Source organism: Neovison vison, chromosome 1 (assembly GCF_020171115.1).
Source record: "Neovison vison isolate M4711 chromosome 1, ASM_NN_V1, whole genome shotgun sequence".
NCBI lineage: Eukaryota > Metazoa > Chordata > Mammalia > Carnivora > Mustelidae > Neogale > Neogale vison.
The window spans coordinates 91343717-91358892 of NC_058091.1; the positions used below are offsets into that span (position 1 = coordinate 91343717).

The following is a 15176-nucleotide window of genomic DNA, read 5'->3' on the forward strand; positions in this document are numbered from 1 at the left end:
TTTGGAGTATTATTTTCCCTAAAAAAACACTTCATTCACAAAAATTTTAAATGCTTTTTCCTTCTAAACATGCACAAGGAAATTCTAAGAAGATTTTAAAAAAACCATTACCAAAAGCATTTTAATTTTTAGGCTGAGAAAATAAAGTATTCTTCAAACAATTAAATATCAATTTCTGATAGGACAATTCATTTAAAGGTTTTGCTATACCTTTTATTGGGATGTGCTGATACCCTTCGTAAAGTAAGTTTTATTTGCCCTTCACTATTGTATATTTTCTTAATTTTCTAACATACCAGCACTAATTTCAGTAAATGAAAAAAATTACTAAAGAAATGAAGAAATTGGCACCATGAAAAAAAAATTTAAAAACTGAGGGATGAACAGATATGTCTCCAAAGAAGGCATACAAATGGCTAATAGACACATGAAAAAATGTTCAACATCACTAGGAACATCACTAATTCAATGTCACTATTTCCCATCAGGGAAATACAAATCAAAACCACAATGAGATACCACCAATATCTCATTACAGCAGTCACAATGGCAAAAATTAACAATATAGGAAACAAGTATTGGTGAGGCTGTGGAGAAAAGGGAACTCTCTTACACTGTTGGTGGGAATGCAAGCTGGTTCAGCCACTCTGGAAGTTCCTCAAGAAGTTAAAAATAGAACTACCCTATAACCCAGCCAACTGTACTACTAGGTATTTACCCCAAAGATACAGATGTAGTGAAAGGAAGGGGCATGTGCACCCCAGTGTTCATAGCAGCAATGACCACAATAGCCAAACTGTAGAAGGGCCAAGATGTCCTTCAACAGATGAATGGATAAAGAAGATGGGTTTATATATACAATGGACTATTACTCAGCCATCAAAAAGGATGAATACCCACCATTTGCATCGATATAGATGGAACTGGAAGGTATTATAGTTAGTAAAATAAGTCAAGCAGAGAAAGGTAATTATCATATGGTTTCATTCATACGTGTAACATAGGAATAGTGTGCAAGACTACAGGGGAAGGGAGGGAAAACTGAATGGAAAGAAATCAGAGAGGGAGACAAACCATGAGAGACTCTGGACTTCAGGAAAGAAACTGAGGGTTACAGAAAGGAGGGGGTGGGGGAATGGGGTTAATGGGTGATGGGTATTAAGGAGGGCATGTGTGGTGAGGAGCACTGGGTATTATATTCAACTAATGAATCACTGAACACTACATCAAAAACTAATGATGTACTACTCTATGTTAGCTAACTGATCATAATAAAAAACTAATGATGTACTACTATATGTTAACTAACTGATCATAATAAAAAAAAAAAAGAAAGCTTCTATCAAGCAAGATCTTTCTTCATGAAGATAGAACTGCTTTCCAATGTATGCATGGATGCATAAGGGAATTACCAGATACTGAACTCTGAGAAACATGTCTAGGTAGAAAGCAACTTTCCCCCACTGTCTTCCTTTATGAAAAAGGAAGCGTTTTTTCAAAGGATGAGAGAAAAAATAAAATGAGGAAATAATTTTAAAAAATTACCACCAACTTTAAGATACTCATCAGTCTCTCAAAATTTTTTCAATAACTTACACAAATCTTACATAAGTTGAACTGGATGAAGCTTTATAAATCTGAGACCATGACATTCATTTTTTTCTTCAGATTTCTGTTTTATAAGAGCTAGTATGCAAAATCTAGCTAGTATGCAAAAACAGAGTGACAACTATGCAATTCAGTTCTTGAGACCTTATTTTTATGGTGACAATGTGATTAATGTTCTTCAACCATTACCAATTCCCAAAGTAAAAATAAATACAGTTATTCTCAGGAATAATTATCTTTAAATGGTATTTAAATTTTAATGGTAAAAATGATTAGTCTGATAAGAAATCACATTACTTTTCAAGTTTCGGTTTCTTTTTTTCTTTTTAAAGATTTTATTTATTTATTTGACAGAGATCACAAGTAGGCCGAGAAGCAGGCAGAGAGAGAGGAGGAAGCAGGCTCCCTGCTGAGCAGAAAGCCCAATACGGGGCTCGATCCCAGGACGCTGGGATCATGACCTGAGCCGAAGGCAGAGGCTTAAACCCACTGAGCCACCCAGGCGCCCCTCAAGTTTCGGTTTCTTTGGGCATCACGAAGTGTAGCCTCTGTGTTTTTGTGTGTGTGTTTGTGTGACTGGGTGGTGGGGGGTTGGTTTCTATTTCAGTCTGTTTGTATTCCTATTTCAGACCTTTTAGAAAATATACTATAGCTACTACTACTACTACTACTACTACTACTACCACCACTGCTATTTCCACTATTATTAGTATAATTTATTAAGAGCTTATCACATGTCACCCAAAAAACATATTATCCAGGTAAGAAATGGCAGAAGACATGAACAAACATTTTTCCAAAGAAGATATCCAGATGGCCAACAGACACATGAAAAGATACTCAACATCACTCATCATTAGGGAAATACAAATCAAAACCTCAATGAGATACCAGAATGGCTAAAATCAACACCACAGGAAACAGCAGATGTTGGCAAGGATGCAGAGAAACAGGAACCTTCTTACACTGATGGTGGGAATGCAAACTGGTGCAGCCACTCTGGAAAACATTATGGAGATTCCTCAAAAAGTTAAAAATAGAGCTACCCTATAACACAGCAGTTGCACTACTAGGTTTTTACCCAAAATACAAAAATACTGATTCCAATGGACACATGCACCATGATGTTTACATCACCAGTAACAGCCAAATTAAGAAAAAAGCCCAAATATTAATCAACTGATAAATGGATAAAGATGTGGTACACACACACACACACACACACACACCCTCTGGAGTATTATGCAGCCATCAAAACCCCTCAGAATCTGACCATTTGCAACAACTTGCATAGCACTAGAGTGAATTATCCTAAGTGAACCAAGTCAGTCAGAGAAAGACAAATAGGACAATTATCATGTAATTCCATTCACAGATAGAATTTAAGAAACAAAACAGATGAACATGGCGGCGGGGGGAGGGGGAAGAAAAGGAGCAGAAAACCAGGAAATAGACTATTAACGATAGAGAACAAACAGGGCTGCTGGAGGGCGGGGGGTTGGGTTAAATGGGTGATGGGTTACGTGGGTGATGGGAATTAAGGAGGGCACTTGTTGGGATGAGCACTGGGTGTTGTATGTAAGTGATAAATCACTAAATTCTATTCCTAAAACCAGTATTACACTCTGTGTTAACTAACTAGAATTTAAATAAAAGTTTGAAACAAAAACAAGCAAAAAGAGCTTATCGCACATCAAGTTCACAGTACTCCTTAAATTCTATCATATGTTCTATTATTACATTTGTTTTACAGATGAAACTGAACCATAGAGAGCTTAAGAAACTTCCTTAACGCTACTTAGCTAGCAGGTGGCAGAGGTGGGATCTAAACCACGGCTCTAGGAACAGCAGCCAATCGCTACCCGATATAACTTCTGTAAATACCAGCTACTCTGAGTGCAAGGACAACATAGGATGACGAGCATCAAAGTCACTTAGGACATCTGAGAATGCATACATACTGTAAAGTAATGACTACAAATCACACTTTCTGACGTGATTTTCAGAGTTATAGGAAAAATAGGCAAAAACTAAGATTAGTTTTTAAAACTGTTCTTTACTATGTGTACACAGAAAGTCAGGTATACTGGGGTGGGGACAGCTGGAAAAATGTATTGAGGGAGCAGATTCTGGAGCTGGGAGTTTTAGCCTTGGTTCCATCAGTTAGTCTAATTAATAGTTTAATGTCAGAAAAATTATTTCAATCCTTTAGGTGTGATATTTTCTCTGATCTTCTGCATAGGACTGAGAATGAATGAGAACAGGGAAAAGAAAGCAGTCACCAGCACTGTGAATTGTGGAAGACTGATGAATCACAGACCTCTACCCCCAAAACAAATAATACATTATATGTTAGTGAAAAAATTAATTAATTAATTTTTTTTAAAAAAAAGATTTATTTATTTATTTGTCATAGAGAGAGAAGCGAGAGCGAACACAGGCAGACAGAGTGGCAGGCAGAGGCAGAGGGAGAAGTAGGCTCCCCGCCAAGCAAGGAGCCCGCTGTGGGACTCGATCCCAGGACGCTGGGATCATGACCTGAGCCGAAGGCAGCCGCTTAACCAACTGAGCCACCCAGGCGTCCCGTAATTAATTTTTTTTTTTTTTTAAAAAGAAAGCAATCACCAACTAAAACCAATAAGCTAAACACAGTACTGCTCTAACAGGATGAGTGGAGATGGTGGTTTACAAGTGTCTCTACCACACGCACGCTCACAGCCAGGCTGTTTCAGCTCTCCGCCCCCTTCCTCTCCGTGCCAGCACCTGTGCTCTTCTTCCTCACCTCTACCTAAGAGGGCTTCAATCATTCTTTTCTTCTATCATTCCAACTAATAACCAAGGTGAAGAACTCATAATTCTTTATGCAGTGAACTGCAGTTCTGAAATAGATCAAGTTGGGATTTTGTACAAAATTATATCAACAGTCATTAATATGGTGGAAGACAGGAGGAGGACTCACTAAAAGCAGATTTTTACTGCTCTATTGTTGAAATTGGAATTAAATTTCTGTGTAACCTATTGGTTGTTACTTTAATTCTCTAAATCAATTTCCAATTACTTGGAATTCCTACATACGAATCAAGTTTGGATATTCTAAATTAGATATCACATATATATCTACACTAGACAAGTACTTCAGATTTGGAATGACAAGGAGCATAGACAATCTCTATGTTTCGTATACATAAACGAGTTGTTCATGAGCATTTTAGTTTACACAGGAGGTGTTATGCTGGAGGTGACTGAGCTCAGCCTTGCTGTATGAAAATTTAGGTCTCAACCTAGGGTTACTATAGAGGCAGTCAACATGCCTCCTCTCTTCTTACAAGCTGCAGCTCAAAGCCCAGGTAGCAAAGAGTCCCTAGTGCAGCATGAAGTATTATCTCTGGGAGTGGGCATCAGGGAATGGGACAACAGCATTCCCCAACATCAGAAGCAACTCCTTTGAGAAAGTTGAAGGTATGTGGGAGCCATGGCAGATACAGATACACAGTCTAGGTATAATAAAATCTCTCTCAGTTTAAAGTGAATTTTGAACTAATTTAAAAGGCATATTTATGAGAGGTACACCATGAGGAATATAGTCAATGATATTATAGTAGTGTCATACGGTGACAGATGGTAGCTACACTTGTGGTGAGCAGAGCATGATACATAGGGAGGTGGAATCACTATGCTGTGATTAAGCTTATGTGTGTCAACAATACTTCAATAAAAATAAAGGGCAGATTTATGTATTGTAATGTATACCATGAAACTGTATTTCCCTGATCATATTAATCATGATATAAAATAGAGTAAGCACATTCAGTCCTGCAGCCTGGAAAAATTAGTATGGCCCAAGGTAATGAAGCAGACCTCTCAAGCTGGGTCCTTTCTAGGAGATGATAAACATGCAGGGGCCCCTCTCTGATGATTTTTTTTAACCACTTGCTGTGTTCTGGTAGTGGTTCTATTTTTCCAGATCTATTCAAATTAAGCATTTAAAAACTGTATCATTAACTTAAAAGTCATATTGGTTATATGTTTATTAGATAAAAATTAGCTTAAATTGTATCTGAACTTAGTTTAAAGTACATTTTCTGACCATATGCCACAATTTTAGATTATCAAAGCAACCTTGCACGGGTAACAGGATAGCAGTTAGACATGAGGGAATGAACACACACACACACACACACACACACACAATGGCATCAACCAAGATGGTTAAGTGATCCATCCAGTGTAGTTAAGTATAAAAAAGGTGGAAGAATGAAGGAGCCACCACCACCTCCTTTTGAGGAAATACCAAAGACTATGAATGGAAGATTTTCTCCTTATATTAGATACCTGTTCTGTTATATAATTTTAATCCATTATTTTAGTTACCATTTTAGGTTTTTTTCTCAAAACACCAGCTTCCCCTTGCTACTCTCTAACTCCTTCTACATTATTATCAACACTACCTTCTTTTCCTTCTCTCTCCACTCCAATGCCTCAACCTTTTAGTTATTAGTTATTAGTTGGCTCTTAAATGTGGACTTGGTATGTTTAATTCTTTGTCAAAAGACAGCTGTTTTTAAATTCTATCAATCATCTCCTATTTTGTAAACTTCATCTTTCTTTTGACTCATCACTAAAAGTAGTCTCACCTATCATGGAGAAAAAAATAAAACAAGAGATGCTTGATTTCATTCTGCCCTTTCAATTGTAATCATCTAAAAACACGCATGTAGAAGGATATAGTGCTTTCATCAGCAGTACTGAAATCATGTTCTCATAAGAAAGAAGACAGATTCTAAATACTAAACAAAAGTGAAAATAATACTTATTATTACAAAAAGCTTCTGAAGACACACATAAAGGGCTTCTGATACATGCTTGCTGTAACAGTGAGAATCCATACAATTAACTAATGACAATAAAGAATGGAAAGAAAGCATTCCCTTTAACTAAAAAATGGGAAAAACAGATGATCTAATGAAGAAGAAATCATGATTTCTATCAACAGGTCACAGTAAAATCTAGGAGAAAATTTCTCTCTCAGAAGAAAACATACACTCTGTTACATTTATGTATGTATGTATGTATATATATACATACATATTGTTATATGTATATACTCTGCTTTGGTATAGTAAAGCAGAAGTAAATAAAAAGAAAGCAAACAGACAATAAATTCTGCTGTTACTCAGTCTTAAGTCCAACCTCACTTTCTGAAAATCAAACCAATGCCTCATAAACAAAGACTTGGAGAAAGTTCTATTAACATGAATAAAGGTTTTCTAAAAAGGGCCACAAGATGAGCACCTAATTAAAACACACACACACACACACAATTTCCTTAGGCTATTAAAATATAAAGTCTTTAATTCTCCATTAAAACAACAACAACAACAACAACAAACCCTGATTATAAGCTTTAAAACCATCTGAAGATGTGAAAGAGTATCTGCATTTCAGCCTACTTCAAAGCCAGTGACGAAATCACTTCTTCTTCCAACTCAGAGTAGGTTTAGGAGCAGGACATCTGATAGAAGTGGTATAGCCAATCTAACTGATTTTAAAATATAAAGTGCTTCTAGCAATATTTGGAGACATATAATTTGACAAAAAAGTTTTATAAACCTAAGCTTTGAAAAACAGAAAATATAAGCCGCAGCAAAAAAAAAAAGCATAATTTGTAATTGAAAGAAAATAATATTTTGTAGAAAAAAAATTCGTCCTTCCAAAAAGAGACAAAAATGACTAACTTTTATTTCCCAAGAGAATTATGCCACTTTTATACAACAAAATTACAGCCACCACAAATTGCTTTCAACAATTCCATTGCTTCTTCATTTGACCACTTGAAAATCAAAATTCTTTCAGATTATAAATATAACTTTTTATAACTCTGTTATTACGTACTGTGAATGGGGAAAGGGGGCCAATCTTGTGGCCATAGCGTCGAACGGCCTCTCTGATGTGGCAGGGCTGGATGGCATCGCTGTGAGCCTCAACACCACAGGCCGCGGTGCTCTGCGACAGAAAAACACATAAATTGTTACTAAATCAAAAACACATAACAGAACTACAGTGTATAAAATATGAAAATAAACTTTTATAAAATGGATGCTCTCCTCCCCCCTTCAGGATGCACGTTCCTACTGCGGTACAAAACGTTTAAAAAAAGATTGCGTTAACAAATCAAAGATGACTTTGACGTGACCCTTCCTAGCAGACCTACCAAATGCAATTTTTATGCCCACAATATTTCACCTAGGCCCGCACGTCAAGGTCCAGGAGAATAGAACCACTCGTGCACAGATGAGAATTGTCATGGGGGATTGCTAACAGAACTGCAGGAAGCTGTTTAAAAAAAAAAAACCACTTAAACATTTATTATTATAAATGTTTCTTGGGAGCTTGTTGGGCATATTTCTGAAATAACTTGAGGGTCATCAATTTTAAAATGAAAAATATGAGATTGCTATATATTTATTTATAATACTGGAGCTGTCACAGACAATCATTTTAACTTGGTTTCTAATTTTCTAGGTGTCCTCAGGGCAAAAATAAAATAAAACAAAACCTTTCTATTTTAATCTGTCTCACGTGTAAAAGGCAGGTTTGAAAGTATAAAAAGACACATGGAAGAAAAGGACTATTTGCAAAGAGAGTATGGATACCAGCTTAAGAAATGTATGTAATACGATTTAAATATGATGAGACTGGGTGTTATACTGGACTAATGAATCGCTCAACATTGTACCAAAAACTTATGGTGTACTATACCTTGGCTAATTGAATTTAAATTAAAAAAAATTTAAAACCTCAATAGGAACAAGATAGTCTCATGGCTCACTTGCAGGCTCTGGTTTCCCAAATACCTGATCCAAAGCCTATCCGTTACCAGTTCTGTCAGGTTATATAATATCTCTGCACTTCGGTTTCCTCAACTGTAAAATAGGGATAATAATTATAATTGCTTTCTACTGCAGTGGATAGCAGATGCCAGTCATTAACATTACAGAATCAAGAGAAAGAAATAGTAGTGTGTGTATAACTCTAACTGTATTCTAGAAGTCAGTCATGGTCACATAATCATTACTTGTTTTTCTGATAATTACTGCAATTACCAATTTCATAATTCCTTGTAGGAGTCTAACTAATATGACCTTTATGGATAGTAATTTGGCAAAATCTTACCAAGTGAAAATGTACAACCATTTTGACCCAATTTCATATCTAAGAATTTATCCTACAGATATATTACACAGTTATAAAATTTTATATGTCTATAGGTCTATATCTATATATTTATCAGAGTCACACACACACACACATACACACACACACACTCACTGCAGAACTCACTGTATATATACACTTAGGATTGATGAACTAAATGTTCATCAATGAGAGACACTAAAATAAATTATGGTATATCCATTTAATGAAACAGAAACTATAGTAAGTACCAAAAAGAACAAGGGAGTTCCATATATACTCCAATGTAACTATCTCTACGATGTATGGTGTGAATGTTACACTATGTTACACTATGTTACCACTGATTTTTTAAAAAGACTGAACACTACATAATTATTCAAACAGACCATTTTTTGTAAGGGTATGCCAAAAATCAGGAATAATAATACCTTATCTCTTGGAGTCTAACTGTGTGTTCAAAGGACATGGATCAGAAGAGACATTTTTCACTGTATATCCTTCTGTACTTTTCAAATGTGTTTTCTGTACCTTGTGCATGCTTTTCCTATAACTAGTAATAAAATTTGAAAATTCCGATTAAACGAGAACATTGGCTAATTATCCAAGCTGAACCTAAAATAAGATATGAAATGTAAAACAAAGCAGATCTTGAATATTTTTATTATTTCAACAAGATATTGAAAGAAGTCAAATAGGAATTTACTTTAGAATATCTTTCTCAATTTCATTCCAACAATACCCTAATAACAGATCTGCAATGCCCACAACAACACAAATTGTTAACTTAACCCTTCATTTGGCACTGATAAAAAAGTACACAGGATTTTTTTTTTTTTGAGTGCTTTCTTGGTTCTTATTCCAAGTACTTTGTGTCAGTTGGAAATGCAATTACCAGGTACCTGATAAAGGCACAGGCTCTTCTCTGTGTTCATTTGACCCCAAAAGATGAACAGGACTAATAGAGACTCATTAACGGTTGAGGCATTCTACCCATTTATGGCAATGAATGCAAATATTTAGCTGGATCTAGAGTTAAGTTTCCCAATGGAAATACAGAAGAGAGGTGTCAAGAGGGTCAGTATCCTGCATATTATGTTGGGTGGGAAGTTCCTCTATGGCATCTCCTTTATCCTTGCAACTTAGTTTTGTTTTTTCTTTCTTTCCTCCATGGCCAATGTAAGATTCTACTCTTCCTTACTTTCCTCGATGAAGTTAATTTTTGTCAAAACCATAGAACATTTAGGTCAAAATCTCTCAGAGTCTCTGGCATGGCAATCAAATAGGATTTCAGAACGTGGAAGGAAGCATAAGCTAGAAATTTATAGCTGAATCGTGCTCCTTGACAAAAAGGTGAAGCTAACATAAAAATGGAAATATCCAATTTTGTGGAAAACGTTAGATTTTCTATTTTGCTAACTTCAGGTTTATTTGCTAGAATTAAGTAACAGCAAACAGCATGCAGTTATCATACACACTCCTACACTTTCTTGATTTGCCCACTGAGTTCTTTGAAGGGAACCCTTAAATCTGAAATGATGTATTTCCAGTGTTGTTGCCACCTCAATTGATCTCTTCATATTTCTGCCAACATTCAGGCCTTCACCAAGGTACTTTTAATCCATTCAAATCCAAAATTCATACCAGGTTGAGAATTTTAACTTAGCATTGACTCTAGCATTTTATACAGAAGTTTCAATAGAGCTTTCTTGGACCACAGCTGAGAGTTCAAACTACTGAGACATTTTACTTGGCATCAGCCAGCAAGGATAAGTAGAGCCATGGTGCTCAAATCCAGGAATATGGAGGATTCCATAAGATACTTCACCTTCCTGTACCGAGCATCAGCTTTGGACGAAGAGACATACATAAAGTGGAAGAAAGCAAGAACAGAGTATGAATGCAGGTGAGAGGAAGCGGACCTGACATCTGAGGAAGAACTTTACCAGGCAGCCTGTACTTTGCTCAAGGAAACAGTCTATTTTGGCAGAGATTTCAGCACTCTTTAGACAACAGGACTCAGTATTTTGTTAAATATGTTTCATTTTTGAAAATTTGAACATAAAGGATATCATAAAGTGTTGGCACACTCAGAATGGGAAAGATGAATTGGTAAATCAAATGTGGTCCAAGGAAGCTATATTGAAACTTCTGTCGCTGCTGGATCTCTTACATATGTCTGTACCTGTCCTGACTTTTTAAAAAAATTGTTGCCAAGTTAAATCATCCTGTTCTTTCTCAGCTTTTCCCTTGCCAGGGAAATCCAAATTTAAGAAGGACTTGGAATCTCGATAATTGCCACTTAGTCTTTCCACATAACGGTGGACCAGATCTTTCGTTAAACTTGAAACATTCGTTCTTACAGAGTAACACATATCTCGGATTAGAGCAAATGAAAGGTTAGACTACTATTACTAATAATTTTATTATTCACTGACCACAAAGGTTGATATATAATCTGACTGGCAAGGCAAGTGTCTTCCTTCTATTCACTGTTGTACACATCGCTTTCCCAGAGTTTTATGTTTATGGAGGATGTCTTTTTGGATGAAGATGGGCCATTCTTTGGCCAAAGGTTACAATATTTAGTATAGTTAATTTTAATTTAATTTAATTTAGTTTTAACAGTTAATTTTCTCATTTCAAAGTTTAATTGAGATGTGAATTGTTAAAACTATAGTTCTATATAAGTAGAAAACTCTTTCCTTTAAGGACATTAAAACAAAAAGTACTTAAGGAGAAGACAAGAGAATCAATAATTTTAAGGATTCGTACATTACTAAATCTGGAAGGAATGCAAGGTATTATCTATTCTAAACATTTCCAAGTCCCACCCCATTTTATAGATGAGAAAGTGAAGATAAAGGACTTGCTCAAGATTATAGTGACACTATCAGAATATGGCTATACATCAGATTTCTCGGCTTCTAGGACACACAGTTGTTACATAGAGGCTTTCTTATTTCATGTGGAATGAATCATACCATGTTACCACCGTAGTGGAAGTTTCCAAGGAGTAAAAATGAAAACACAGCAAGAAACTGAATGTAGAAAGATGTGGATGAATGGAGAAATAATTAATAGCTTTAAAGTGGGACATTATTCTGATGTCACGGATTAATGCAATAGCTTTCGACAAGATTAGGAGAGAAATGTTTAAATACGTAGGAGAAAAAATACTTCTTTATATGTCTCTGAGAATTCTTGAAATTTTTATATACAAATGCATGATTATATCAGGTTAATTACAACTTCTTACTTCTTACATACAACTTCAGTCCACTTAAGAGGTCTTTTAGGTAACACTTTGTTAACCTAGTTTTAGTTATTAAGTGAGCTGAAGCACTACAGCCAACATTCTCTAAAGCTACTTTACAATATGCATAAATTCCTTATAGTTCAAATTTCCCCTTAGTAAATAAGCACTGAGCTCTGTTGTTTTGTAAATGGAAGAGGAAACCAGATATGCGGCTAAACTTAAATGTGCTTACTATCATTTTAAAATTATATCTTGGTATGACTCCACTACTTGTAATGGCAAATGGTTCTTACTGTAGCAACTGAGTTTTAGATAAAAAGTATCACGTTAGACAAATTATAAAAAACAAGAACATGAAAGTGATAGAGATTGATCAAAACCAGGCAGAAACTGGAAAGGGGAATGCCTATATTTACAAGAAGAGAAAGGCAGTGGCTTGAGTTTCCTGTTTTTACTCTTTTAGGATAAGGGCAGGCCCCAGTCAGGAAAGGAGGCACACAACCTTAGAGACTCTAAGAAGTATAGGCCAGAGGTCAGGGCATGCACAGTAGGTATAAAGTGAGGAAGAAAATACCAAAAAAAGGCAAAATCAAAGAAGGAGAACCCCAAATTCACCATACAAACTTTACCCAAATCTATTTCTCTGTGGTACTGAATTCAAGAACCAGTTAAAGCTAAATGAACTGAGGAGAGATTCTAAGCTGCTGTCAATGAAGAGGAATTTGGGTTTGAAATTTAGAGTTGATTGTAGAATAGTAAACTGCATGCTTAACACACATGCCCACATCACCACCACTATTAACACCAACAATTCTTCAAAGGAATATAACATAACAAAAAATCTCTACCATATATTACCTGTGATGTCCAAGATATAATTCAAAACTACTAGACATGCAAGAACTGACCAAGAGAGGAGGCATTATTTTGGTCTCCACTGAGCCTAACGAAGTCTCAAAGAAACCGTGACTTATACTCAATGGAGACTAAAATAATCCAGATATTAATTGATCAAAGAAGGGTTTTATTTTATTTCAGGATTTTTATTTATTTATTTGAGACAGAAGGAGAGAGACAGTGAGCACGAGAAGGGGGAGGGTCGGAGGGAGAAACAGACTCCCCGCCGAGTGGGGAGCCTGATATGGACTCCATCCTGGGACCCTGGGATCATGACTGAGCTGAAGACAGACATTCAACTGACTGAGCCACAAAGAAGGATTTTAAAGTAGCTATTATAACTGTGCTCAAGAAGATCAAGGAAAATAAACCTGTAATAAATGAGAAATAAAAAAAACTAGATAAATAAAAACTAAAAAGAATTCAAGTGGAAGTTATGAAAATATAAAATAAAATATCACAAAGGAAAAAATCATTAGACATGAAACAGACTGGAGCTAACAGAGGAGTCTGGAACATAAAGAAATATTAATAGAATTTATCCAACCTGAAGAACAGAGAAAAAAGATTGAAAGAGAAATTAAATAAGTACCTGTGGGACAATATCAAAGTAAATAACAAATAAGCCTTGGAGTCTCTGAAGGGGAGGGGAGACAGTGAATGAAGCAGAAAAAAATATCTGAAGAAGTAATTATTGAATATTTCCCCCAAACAGTTAAAGTCATAAACCAATATTCAAGAAGCTCAATGAACCCTAAGTAGGACAAATACAAAGAAATTCATGTCTGTGGATAGCATGGTCAAACTGCTGAAAACCAAAAATAAAGTTACAATCCTGAAAGCATCCAGAGAAAAATAACACATTACAAACACAGAAACAATAATACAAACTACTGACATATGATTAAAACAATGGATGCCAGAAAACAGTAGAATGATATCATTAAAGTACTAAAATTAAAACTACCAACCCAGAATTCTATGTCCTGTGAAAATATCTTCTAAAAATGAAAGAAAAGGATATTTTCAGAAATATGAAAACTAAGAGAAACCATTACCAGCCAACATGCACCATAACAAATTCTAAAATAAAATTTAGTAGAGCAAAATAGGAAAGTAATACCAGAAGGCAGTCTGAGCATAAAAAAAGAGAGAAAGAGAGAGAGAGAGAATCAGAGAGAGAGAGAAATGAGGAACAGTGGGGATGGTAAAGTTAGTCTATTTTTTCTCTTAGTTTCATTGAGATACATTTGATTCCTTAAGACACAAATAATATTATGGTTTATAACATATGAAAATGTAAGATATAGCATAAAGGAAGGACAAGAGTAAAGTACATCAGTCTTATAAATGTAAGTGTCTCACATTTTATGTAAGTAGTGCAGTAACTCCAAGTACACTGAAAATTTAAGGATATATTATAATCCTTAGCATAACCACTGAAAAAATGATACAAAGAGGTATCACTAAGAATTGAGTAGATGAATTAAAATGAATTTTTTGAATAGTAAACAATCCAAAATTAAGACAAGAAAGACAAACTGAGGATCAAAAATAGACTAAGCAGAAAACAAACAGCAAAATAGTTGAACTATATCTAGCCATGTCAATAAATTCTTTAAATTTCAAGGAAATGCAAACTCAAAGTGTAATGAGTCACCATTAAATATCCATTAGAATGGTTAAAAATAAAAACAATGATAACACCAGGAGTTGATGAACATGTGAACAACTGGAACCTCACATATAGTGAGTGGAAGTATAAAATGACACATCCATTTTTTTTGGGGGAAAAAAAGGTCTTCGAGTTTCTTTAAAAACCAAACACATATACACTCTATGACTCAGTAATTTCATTCCTAGCTATTTACCCAAGAAAAATGAAGGCATCTGCCCCTGAAGACTTGTACAATAATGCTCATAACAGATTTACTTCTAATACCTCACAAACTGGAAACAGCTTAGGTGCCCACCAAAATAAGAATAAATACATTGAGGTATTCATACAATGGCACATTACTCAGCCATAAAGAGGAATAAATTACACTTCTACTGAAAAACAAATTTCAAAAAAACATCCTAAGAGTAAAAGAAATTTCACTCAAAAGAGTATATACTGCATCTTCTTTATATGATTTCTAGGACAGAAAAAACTAATCTATGATGAAAAAAATCAGGACAATGATTGCCTCTCTGTGGTGGCAGGAACTTTCTAAAC

General features: G+C 35.2%; 1 protein-coding gene across 2 annotated transcripts in view; it reads right to left on the minus strand.

The window, feature by feature from the left end:
- The window catches only part of SUPT3H (SPT3 homolog, SAGA and STAGA complex component), a 524138-nt gene that overhangs the window by 76206 nt on the left and 432756 nt on the right, over positions 1–15176 (minus strand). For both annotated transcript variants that reach the window (XM_044252039.1, XM_044252029.1), the window contains one exon: positions 7501–7611. In XM_044252039.1, the coding sequence (XP_044107974.1) occupies positions 7501–7611 (111 nt within the window). The remainder of the gene's footprint in view (positions 1–7500; positions 7612–15176) is intronic.